General features: G+C 47.3%; 1 protein-coding gene across 3 annotated transcripts in view; it reads right to left on the bottom strand.

The window, feature by feature from the left end:
- Positions 1–12136, bottom strand: part of LOC122379867 (zinc transporter 2-like) — a 41845-nt gene that overhangs the window by 13507 nt on the left and 16202 nt on the right. Inside the window, exons 1-3 of one of the 3 annotated variants that reach the window (XM_043362421.1) lie at positions 11153–11375; positions 9355–9643; positions 5769–5923 (exon numbers count right to left, since the gene is read on the bottom strand). In XM_043362421.1, the coding sequence (XP_043218356.1) occupies positions 5769–5923; positions 9355–9629 (430 nt within the window). In that variant the 5' untranslated portion in view covers positions 9630–9643; positions 11153–11375. Of the gene's footprint in view, positions 1–5768; positions 5924–6475; positions 7443–9354; positions 9644–11152; positions 11376–12136 lie in introns of those variants that run through there. The other 2 variants (XM_043362422.1, XM_043362423.1) reach the window with 2 other exon arrangements.

Below are 12136 nucleotides of genomic sequence, written 5' to 3'. Positions count from 1 at the left end.
TTATCTTCGGCCTGCCGCGAAACAGCACCGTCGGTCAGAAGCTCTGGCACTTTGGTAATGAATTCCACGAGGGGATTCCCACTTGCGAGCCGGCGTGTCGTCCCCAGGAGAGCGTCCCCTATCCCGGAGGACGGGTCGAGGTCGGCATCGGCTGGTGGGAGTCGTGGCCGTCGCTGAGCGAGAGCACCCTCTGCCACACACTCACACCGAACGTGACGTGGAGCCAACTAGCTCAGGCGGCCGGCCAGAGGAGATTTGAGCTGAAGCTGAAGATGAATGACGAACCGTCCAACTGCGATTACCGGCTGTTTGTCCACCCGCACCGGAGGCCGGTGATGTCCAATCTCGGCGTACGCGGCGTGCAGCAGGACCTGCGACTGCGCTATCTCTGCCACGGGGAGACCTCCGATCTCGTCAGCGTCAAACTCATCTCCCGCATCATCGACCGGGAGAGTCTGAACCGAGCCCCGTGCAACCCCGCCAAGGACTACTACTACGAGTCCTGCATCATGGACTGCGCCCACCGACAGTGGGCCGAGCGGGAACACTGCGCCATGCCGGAGATGATTCGCGACTTCCCGCAGCTCCCCGAGTGCTCCCAGGCCGTGCTGAGGCAGGCGCAGCAGGACGGCTTGCTGGCCGTCAACACGACCAGCTGCCCCTGCCTGCCGGCCTGTCGGATCCGCAGCTTCGTCGCCGACACGGGAGTGGAGATGTCCCCGGTGCGGGACTACAAAAAAGAGCCACTGATGGTGCGCGTGGAGTCCGCCTCGATCGCCGAGGAGGTGACCACTGAGCGCCGCTCCTACCGGCTGCCCAGCCTGCTGAGCGAGATGGGCGGCTTCGTCAGCCTCGTGCTCGGGATCTCAGTCCTCTCCGTGGTCGACATGATCACCGAGGCGATCGCCAGACGGACCATCATGCAGACCACCGAACCGAAACGTACTGGGACCACCGAACCGAAACGTACTGGGACCATCGGACCGGACCGCAGCTGGACCATGGGACCGGACCGCAGCCGGACCACCACAGCGAACCACAGCTGGACTACCACCTCGGGCCGCAAATCCCGCGTCACCGTCACCGCCGCTGACAAAAGCGCTACGAATGCTGTCGGCAGTTCACGCAACTCGGCCAGGATCAGACCTCAGGCCGAATCGCAGAGCCAAGATGGCTTAGAGAACTCACCTCCTCCTGCATGCAACACAGCAGACGCCGAACTTCGATCGGAGTATAGCATTTACACAATTGAATTCTAATCAGATTCACATGCACTACGGCCGTAATCGCCAATACGGTCAGTACGGAGTGTCCGTATTATCTGTAAGAATTTTGGTCCGTACCAGCCCCCTCTCAGACCTTTTTCGGTAGGTATCTATTTGCTGCGAACGGCGCACCACGACTCAGAAATGTTGCACAAACGACTCTCTTGCATGACATGGAGGCGCCACTATAATCTTTATAGCCGCCTCTCTTCGCACACAGGCCATATGGCCATAAGAGGTGCCCCTTATAGCCCTCACAGGCGCTCCTCTTTCGCATGCAGGCACCTCTCTTTCACATGGAGGCACCCTCTTATGACAGCTGGTCCGTACCACTCTGTTGAGCGTGATTACATTCCTGCCCATTCAGACCTATCCGGATTCGGTGTAGGCTCATCAGGGGCCGAGTACGCCCATTAGGGATCGAGGTAGGTCATAGACCTCTACATACCGGTATGTAGAGGTCTATGGGTATTGGGTAGGTCTATCATGGGGGGCCGGCATTAGCGAGTCAGATGCCAAGTACTTCGATCACCGTATCAGGGGCCGTTGAAGGGTTCTCAGGGTCCGGGCGGGCCAATTATTACCCCTGATGGGGCTATGACATACCCTGATGGACTAACGCCGGTCGCCGGCCCCTGATGAACCAACACCATCCCCTGATCGGTCTGTGAAGCACTCTGATGGATCTATATAGGCCACTGGTATGCGTAAATGAACCTCTGATAGACCTTAGTGGCCTCTAATGGTCCTAACTGACCCATGATGAGCCCATAGTGTCCCCTAACGGCCATACAATCGCCCCTGATGGGCCAACGCCGGTCCCTGATCCGGACTCAGAGGTCAGTGCAAGGCATCCTCACGCCTCTGGCCCCGTCTCTGCAGGAGAAGGGAGCCCGTCTGACCGCAACCTTTATTTCGATATACCTAAACAGCTAAAAAAGCCTGGATCCACTCCGCACACACCACTCCGGATCCGCTCAAGCCCCGGATCCAACGGTGGGTGGAGCCACGGCAGCTCGCTGTTGCAACAATGCATTTGCCTCGTGTCTCGTTAATCCTCTTTTCATTCTCCAATCTCTCCTCTTCCCAATCGCAAAATGCACCCGGCACAATAGTAGTAAGACTCTTCCACGCCTTGACCGTCAATATTTTCGCCGCGGCTGAGCATTTTTGTGCCGTGTTTGTTCAGTTTTTCTTCCGCTTCTCACTGATAACACCATCGCTCTCAGATAGTAAGGATCAGAGGGCACCTAAGCCGTTAGGGTAACGGTCGGAGGCGAATGGAACGTAAACACACTCTGATGAACTGGCGACAATGGCGGAAAGGATTCGACACGAATTATGAGCCGAATTCGTGTATATACGAGGGGGTATCGAAAAGTTCTGATCATCACCATGAATTATATGTGATAGAAATTTGATTTTTTTTTTACATGATGTTCATTACTCCTTTACAAGTCACAACACACGACCGCAAACTTATTGCATCGTTTCTTGAGCTGCCTCAGGCGGTCATTGTAGGACCTTCGCACTGTCCCGTAAATCACTGCTCCACCTCATCAATGACGTCATTGCTGTCCTTAAATCACCGGCCATACTGTGAGTGTGGATTCTTCATCTCCCGTAACAATCAAGAGTCAGTCAGGTGAACCCGGTCAGGTGAATTTCTTAGATGCGGTAGGATTAAATGTCCACATCATGTTGTTTCTTCAATCGCAGCTCAGGACGAATGGGCGGGGGCGCTGTCGGTGCGGATAAAACATCTTTCTTGGCTTTTTGCGGCGATTCTGCTTGAGGCCGTCTCGCAACTTCTTCAAAAGTGTGCTGTAGTGCTTGCTTATCATCATCCGACCATCATCAAGACAGTCGGTAATGACTATCCTACTCCAGATCCAGAACACTGATAGCATTGACCTTCCATATCGGCTTCTGCATCTTCGCCTTTTAAGGACAGATGTGCCGTGCTTTAACTTCTTGATCATCTTTTTATCTCTGGATCATACACATAGACCCAGCATTCGTCACAAGTCATCAAATGATCGAAGATGTCTTCAATTTCCTAAAAAAGGCCTAGTTTTCATTTCGAAAGGCCAAGACGCATTTTTTTCTTGAACAAAGTAGACACACGAACTTCTAAGCGGGCTGACTCCTTTATCGTCTGTAGTTCTTCGCTGATAATATTTTCAGGCACTGCCAGCATTGAGACCTTTCTGTTGCACAATCATCTGAAAGGTCACACGACGACCTGTAAGGATGAGGCCCTCCACTTCCTTCACAGTCACCACCTTGTCAGTCACTGGTAGTCACTCACTTCTTGATTCCCCTGCAAGGGCCATGAAACCAAGTTGAAAATTATTTCTTCATTTTCGGTAAGTGTATGAGATGGCCTTTCCTCGCCATAAACTAGTTTCACGTTATTGATGTATTTTCTCAGTGTGATACCGTTTCAAATGCATTAGTTGGATGACTGTTCGGTCCTCAATGGGCCCAATACTCATCTTTTTTACTTCTAAGTCTCTCCTACATAAGATAAAACCACTTCTCAGGATTCTCTTTGCGGGAACATTATCCTTAAAGTGACCATCCCACCTTAACATTAGTTTTGAGTTGAGATAGCCAAATTGGTGGCCATGGCCTGCAAATACCGGTTTGGGCACTCACAACATCGAAAAATGCTTTAATTCGGAGATATGGAATTTCAAACTTGCAGTTTTCGGATTCTAAGGGGCTAATGCATTGAGATGCCCCCTTAGAATTTGTGACGTCAGCGGTGATCTAACGATTTTAAAACCTTATACTAACATCTTTGTAAAGCAGTGGTGGTATATGCTATTTGCGCGCAACATCTGCCGTGAACGCCGCACTTCCAAAATGAAGTCGCTAGGAACAGCGGAGATCCCAAAAAAGTAAACAAAAGTAAAAGTCTAATATCTTGAAAACCGGTGAATATTTTTCGGTGAAATTTGGTAGATATTCGTTTTTGCTCTTTCTGAATCGAGCGACATCACTTTCATGCCATTTCATTAACTTTTTTGAAGGTGGGAGGGTCCCTTTAAAGGGACCCTCCCACCTTCAAAAAAGTTTATGAATTGGCATGAAAGTGATGTCGCTCGGTTCAGAAACAGCGAAAACGAATATCTACCAAATTTCACCGAAAAATATTCACCGGTTTTCAAGATATTAGACTTTTACTTTTGTTTACTTTTTGGGATCTCCGCTGTTCCTAGCGACTTTATTTGGAAGCAATAGTTTGGCAGCTGAAAGTGCGGCACTTGTTGCGCGCAAAGCAGCCTATACCACCGCGTGCTACAAAACGTTTTAGTCAAACATTTAAAAATCGTTAGATATCTGCGCTGACGTCACACATTCAGAGGGGTATTCCTATGCATTAGCCCCTCTGAATCAAAATGCTGCAATTTTGAAATTCAATATTTCCGATTTAAGGCATTTCTCGATGTTGTGAGTGCCGAAACCGGTAATTGTGAGCCAGGGACCCCATTTTGGCTATCTCAACTCAAATCTAATGTTAAGGTGGGAGGGTCCCTTTAAGAACCAAATATAATACCAACCAAAACTCATCAAAATCGGTCTATATCTTCTATGTGATGATCAGAACTTTTCGATACCCCCTCGTATTTGCGGCGAATATATGTGGCTGTTCTGTCTGCTATAATGAAATTACTGAGTTGCAAAACATAGATCAAGCTTTTTAAGCTATTTGGAAGGTGAGTTGCTTGATGCATTGAACTGCATTTCAGTTGGGGAAACAACGAGGCGAAGATCCAAAAATGGATCGGTCAATAAATAGACTTTTGTTGACCATATATGGGCATAAATGCAGCCATCGCTACTAAGGGTGAAAAACGGTATAACCTGCCGGTACTTGCGGTATCGCGTCCACTTATCAGTTATCGCAGAGAAAAAGCTTCCATTTTCCACTAGGAATCAACGCGATTTGATCAAATTCGGCGAATTCACTCGAAAATGGCGGTAGAAAAACGGTTTTTCTGCAGGTTCCGGGCGTCACAATCAAAAGACAATAAATAAAGATATTTAAATTTAAAATAATTATTTAACCACTATTGGAAAAACCATATACAAAATAATAGAAATAATGGCATTTTAAAACCATGGTGCTGCTTACATATTTTGGCGCGTCTGTTTCAATCCGCCATATTTGCCAATTGCAATCACTGTTTGACCTTGTATTGTAACTCTGCGATTTAGAGCCGCCAGTGCATCGTTCACCGAGTGAGGTAGGCCTTGTGTGGTTAAAAAAAAACATTCTTATGCCTTATTTTTTCATTTGAATGCTAGGATGCATGGAAAAGATGAAGTTTTCTGATTTTATGGCCATATATGGTCATCGCCCCGCCCACTCCAGCCGTTGATTGGCTGATCCAATTTTAGTTCGGCGCCTCGTAGTTTCCCCAACTAATTTGCATTGAATGATCAGTCAAACAACATCTGGCTACCCTGAAAGCTCCTTGTCCCATCTCGTACCTTTGTAGAGCCTCTGCAGCTCCTCGATCTTCTCCTGCGAGCAGCCCTGTTCACAGGCGGTGAGCTCATCTCCGTGCAGGCAGTAGATGATTCGCCGAGAGTCCACCGGCGTATCCGCAGTCGGCCCGAACGTGTTGGAGCCGCCGCCGTCCGGCCTGTGGGCACAGGTGCAGCACTGGCATCAGCGGGCGGGACGGGCCGATTTTTTCAGGCACGGGGGAACAGGAGGCGACGGCTATTGTATCTGTGGATGGTTGAAGGTCCGGCCAACAACTCCTAATCATGACGTTTGAATGGGATCAACATCGCACGATTAAAACCCAAAGATGTAGATGCCTGCCATCGATCAGTGATCAGTTCACACTCAGTTTTTTTTTGTGATCTTGGTTTTGATTTTTTTTATGTTAAGGCACAATGTACTACATCCTTCTGTCGGGTCGGCACTCGGCACCGTATGTTCAAACCCAGAGCGTCATGGAACCGCGGCAAGACACACAAACATACACTTCTCCGAACCGGCGGCAAGAGCAACTCAACGTTCTTTCCGACATTTCTTAGGGAGCGGCGTGGGCTGTCTCCTTCTGAGACCTGTCACTCTCTACGTTCCGACTCGACTTTACACTCGCTTATTTGTGCCCGTCTTCAAGCATCAACAGTTAGCATTAGTGCCTCAATTTAAGTCTTAATTACAGAAAGAAGAGACATACCCGAACCACGCCTCCTCTGGACTGCCGAAGCGGACGGTAAGCAGCGTCGAGGCGTCACTCTGCTGCGTGCCACCGTCCGCCAGAAGCGGCGTCTTCTCCGTAGCCGAGGACTTGGTTCGCGGGGGTGTCATCTTCACCGTCAGATATCAGTGCCAGAATCCAAAACGAGCTCAAAGATATACTTTATATCTTGAGGTAAACTCCAGAATCCAAGTATGCTTCAGAGTTCAGACACCAGTTTTATCTCGGCAATTCAAAAATTACTCCAGGCACGGAACACGTTCCGATCTGATATCCACAGTCCGATGGCAACACCCAGCCACTCTGCACGCTGTCTCCGTCACTGCAACAGACCACCAATCTGCTCACCGAGTCCACGTCACAGCACCGCGTCCATGCGACAGGGGCGCGCTCCCGACCCTGAATGGCCCCTCTCCGGGCGGCGCCGGCCCCGATACCGTATCAGAGCGGCGCACGCGGTCCATGCCCCCGGCACTACCCTTACACACGGCACTGTGCGCTCCTCCGCCGTGTGCCCGCGGCGACAGTGGCCGCTATCTCGGGAAGGGGAAGTTACGTCCGTGCGTACTGCGAAACTCTTTGACCGGTGTTGTGACAGAATAGGGAGATGGGAGATAGGAGAATAGGGGGACTCGAGCTTACCAGTCGACCTGAGCATCACAACAGATAATATGGTATTTACCCGTGCAATGGGTAATAACTAATGACAGCCAGTTAATACAGGGTAATTGTCGGGACCTGGCGGGCAGGCAACATAGGTGCTGGAAACGTTCAAATGCTAAGCATACAAAACTCCAGATAACAAAGAGCCCGCAGCCCGAGTGCCCACCGGATGCAGTGGCCGCTCCACACGGTACAGTGCGGTACCACTCGGGACACCGCCTGCGGTGGTGAGGGTAAACAAAGCCCACAGCCGCCCGTCCCTCCCCTCTCGCTGCCGGTCTCTGAGCGTGTATAGTGTCAACAGAACCACGCCGTCAGCGGCTGAACAGTCACCAGCTGCGGCCGATTTCATAAAGCCTGGTAGTATTTCACATCACGGTGTATTTTACGCCCTAAGAAACTACGCCATCTAGAACTGGGCTGTTTTATTAGGATCACTGGGTGTATTATGCCCCGGTTGTATATTATCATTTGTTTTGGACTGCATTTTACTACATCCATCACTTTGATCATAGTAAGTAATATCATATGGCTGCATCCGCAATTTTTCTACGAAACCGTTTGGACATAAAATGCAACCGAATGGGTGGGAAACTGCGCCATTCGTAATTTTTGAACTTTTATGAAATCAGACGCAGATTGCGCCACGTCCGACGGGACATTCACGCTCGCAAGACGCCAGGCCTTAGCATCGCTTCCCGGGGTTTGAATCTCAGACTACTCTTGAAATAGCGAACGCTTCCACGGAGAGAGATAAAATAAAAATGATAACATAACATGTAGAAAAAAAACATGCAAAACGATGACGGCGACGGAACATTTAACCTCTCGTCGAACCCATCGGTTCTCTACATAAGCGCAGCCGACGTTGTGCGACCGCCTTGCCGTTTCACCTCTCATTGAACCATAGAGCTTTGCAAAGGAAAAACTCGAGCGTGTGCGCAGTTACGAGACACAGTTGCGACTGGCAGCATATTTTAAGGTCTTAGGTCAACCAGTCACCTATGAGACCAGGGCCTCGTTTCATAAAGCAAGTCCGTAAGTTACGCCGGTTTTTGGTCTTGGTGCACGTGAAGCGCTGACGATGGTTTGAATCGTTGAATTTGTCTTGCAAGCAAGAACAGAAGGGAGAAGGAGAAATAAATGCATCGCTTCACATGCGCTTGCAATACAAGCCCAAAAAACGGCGTAAGTTATGGACTCGCTTTATGAAACGAGGCCCAGGTCAAAGCCACTAATGTCAAGAAGTTTTCCGAAGGGGTCATATTTTATATCACCCGCTTCGGTAGGGCAGGTCTCGATTCGATCGACTCTTTTCAAGCAATCGCGGGCAAACCCTCGAGTGTGCACATGCACCACCCCTGGCGGGGATGTGAAAAATAATGGCGAGTGAGAATATCTAGGTATCAATTAGCACACGCCTCAATGACCGGTATATTTCCATTCTTCAATTTCCCTGTAATTCCTCTGTAACTCGGGTCTCGGATATCGTACAGTCAATAACGTAATGGAAACGTGCAAAGTAAAATCCAACGTAATTGAGCACTTCCAGAAATTTAAGAATGATCCCATTTTCTTTGGATGGGGCAGATCATATATGCACAAAAGGATGCCGTTATTGATATCAAATTTCAAAATAAGGCTTTTCAGGCCCTCACACATGTCCGTCGCACGTGCTGATTGAGCAGCCCCGTCTCAGAACGCTAGGTAGTATCATTGGCTCGGCCTTGGACATCCAGCGGGACGACGTAACAGTGGCCTTGGCCGCCGGCTAAGCGGCCCACTTGGTACAAGTGTCGACAGACCCCGTCACCGCCGTGACAGTAACTGGGTCGGAGGGGGGATGGGCAGCAACATGGCGCAACTCCCAATGTCGGCATTTAATTGGCACTTGAAAAGCGTCTACTGAGGAGCTCAGGCCGAAACGCAGCTCTTGAACTTGATTATGTCTATCCGTGAATCGCTCTAAGTTTTAACTCTGTATATTTTACTCGTGTATCCGCATGTTGTGTGGGGAGGGGGAGTTGACTTGCCTGCAGACCATCAACACTTGCCAGTCCGTCACCAAGTGTCGGGCTGAGTCAGCCCGACTAAGTCGAGTCTCGCCTCATCGTGTAATGCATATGTTGACACAGCAGCTATTTCCTCGCATGCAGCGTACACGTCCATTCGCCAGCAATAAGCTCTATACTCACCTCTCCGCCGGGATGATAGCATCCGGTTCCTCATCCAGCAGGCGCACTTTTTGTCCGTATTTATGGCTATCTTCTCCCACCACAGCCCCGTCCTGGCTGCCCGAGAAACATAACTCCGGATTATCGTCGCGTGGTGGCAGCACCGGCGTCTTGACAACCACGTCCAGGTGGGTATCTTTGAAGGAGACGCAGTACGTCGAGCTGGCCGACGAGACGAGACGGGAGCGAGATGGGACAGCGGGAACCTCCGCTGCCGGACTCGGAGCCTCGGCCATGATTGATTGAGTCCCTGAAACAGATGAAGAAGATATGGTGGTTAGGTAGAATTGAGATGATTATCAATTTCTATGTGCAACATGCTTTCTCTCAGGTAGAGAAATTACTCTGAGACACATCTTGTGACCATGATGGCACAAAATAATGAGCTTGTGAAAGTATTTCAAAAGACAAGAACTTAATAAAATGCAGACTAGAATCACAAAACTGCTGTAAATCATAAGACAAAGTACAACTTTATGTGATACTTTATCAAAGATATGGATGTATTTTGGTTTACTATATAGTATATTGGCCATGAACACATTACTTGATCATTGACTATCAAATCATGAGCTTCCAATCAAATCAAATCAGATCTTCAAATCGAATTGTGTTGTTATGTAGCTATAAAAAGAATGAAGCCCAATTGGCATGTAGTTAGACTGCATATCAGCATAAAATGGAAAGTCCAGCACTGTTATTTTTAACTTGTTTCATTTTAATTAAAAAAAGGTAGGTACTTGGGTCAATAAATGGTACCTCTCTACGGTCTACCTATATGAAGGCTTCAGGCAAATGGTATACTCTGTTGGGCAGGGATACATCATCACTGAGCCTTGCCTAAGTAACATCTTGTGGGCTATAACACAGATAACAGTAAACTGCTGTTACCTGCATTAGATAACAGTAGAACTGCTGTTATCTGTGTCATAGCTGCCTTTTGCACCCTCTAAAACTGGAGAAATTCACAAAGCAAAAACATGAAAGGAAAGAACACACCTTCTAATAATGTCAGGTGACACCACAAATCAATAATTAGAACACCTACTTTTTAGTTTACAAACAAAAATTAATGATAATTACAATACATTAAATACAAAACATTAATAAAATACACCCCACGGCCCACCAATCATTAAGTCAGGGGTTAAGTTGCCTTAGGCAGAGTTACCTGCTGTCAGGTTAAATTACGCTTATTGTAGATTTTTGTAATAAGCAGGTTACATTCTGCTTATTGTGTAGAACTAGACTGTAGAGTGTAGGTAACTGTTTTTAAAGAGTAAAGAATTGTATGATGAGTATGAATAATTTACTAGGCTGATAAGTGATAACATGGTTTGTGACAATGAACTATGAACTTATGAAGTGTGGTTTTTATTCAATTTGGAGCCCAAGGTGCAAAAGGCAACTTCACCATCTCCTATTATATGACGTCGTATTACACCAACTTTGCCTAGGTATCCTATATGTTTTTATTGATACCTACCTATTATTACCACCGGCCTTGCCTATTACAAATAACCTGACAAATATGTCCCCCAAAAAATCATGTTCTTATTGATATCAAAAGCTAAAAATCAGACATTCTAACTGTAAATGGATTGAATTTAAAAAGCATTGTCTGTCCAACTTACAGCTTCCTGCAACTTCAACTTGAGCTTGTCTCAACTCTCAAGGCTATATAGAACCTTATATAGGCTTGTCGCAACCAAGCATTACAGAGGTTATAACCCATTAAAACCCAGCATACCCCACTTACTTATGGCTGAGATAGCCTATACTGTGCCAGTACTGCCGTCATCACGCCTAGCAGCCGCTGTAGATTGAGATGTCAATAATGCCGAGATCATATACAATCTGAAAAAGCCGAAATAAATAAAAAGTGTGTTCAAAGCGTAATACAAAGAAAAGTTGACACACAAAGTGCTACTGCTATTGAGCGAAGTCCAGAAAAATAGTCTTCAAATCAAGACGGCCGTATAAGAGCTTCAAATATTATTTTTGCTGCTTTCGAACACAAATGTACATTTAATCATTTGACGCGGCTGAGACATTCCTAGTAAGTAAAGGACAGCTAAATAAAAATTTGGTGAAAGCGACGATAACGGATCACATCCAAGTGTCTAAAAATCACTTCAAGCTTCTCATAATAATATAGACACAGGAGTGCGGGCACAGGCACATTATGACAGTACACAAGTAAGCTAGTTTTGTAGCATTAAAAAGGCAATGGTAGCTGATATTTCTATTATCTGACGACGGCATTGCGGACAATGCTCCAATACGAGTGTTGTGTTCACAAGCCAACGATCCCCGCACAATAGAACAAGCCGTGCAGTATTTTTTTCTAAATAGTATGGAAGACCTGGTTCAACAATTTCATGAATAGGTGTTATATTATCATGATTCAGTTACGGTTGTGATAATTCAGTCTCTTTTGAAACGAATATGAGGCATGAGCATTGAGCACTATAAGGCCAGGCTCGTATAAATTAGGTAAAGCGGATGCAATTAATTTATAAGTAAGACACCCACCCGTTTTCTGCATCAAAAGGCTATCGTCACAAAAAGTGACAATCAGGCAAAACTTTCTTGAGAAAAACGGTCCTTATACTTCGAAACCTGATTTAGTGACCGGTTGGCGGCTACCTCATACCTAGTCGCCCATTTCGAAGAGCGCCACGAGGCATGAGGCAAGGCATCGTGTCAATAAAAAATGTTTTGTCGTGCTGCCCACTTTGGT

This window comes from Amphibalanus amphitrite, unplaced genomic scaffold (genome assembly GCF_019059575.1).
Source record: "Amphibalanus amphitrite isolate SeventyFive unplaced genomic scaffold, NRLGWU_Aamphi_draft 000085F_arrow, whole genome shotgun sequence".
Classification (NCBI taxonomy): domain Eukaryota; kingdom Metazoa; phylum Arthropoda; class Thecostraca; order Balanomorpha; family Balanidae; genus Amphibalanus; species Amphibalanus amphitrite.
Note: the sequence above shows the minus strand (reverse complement) of the source record. Positions and strands in the feature narration are given on the sequence as shown.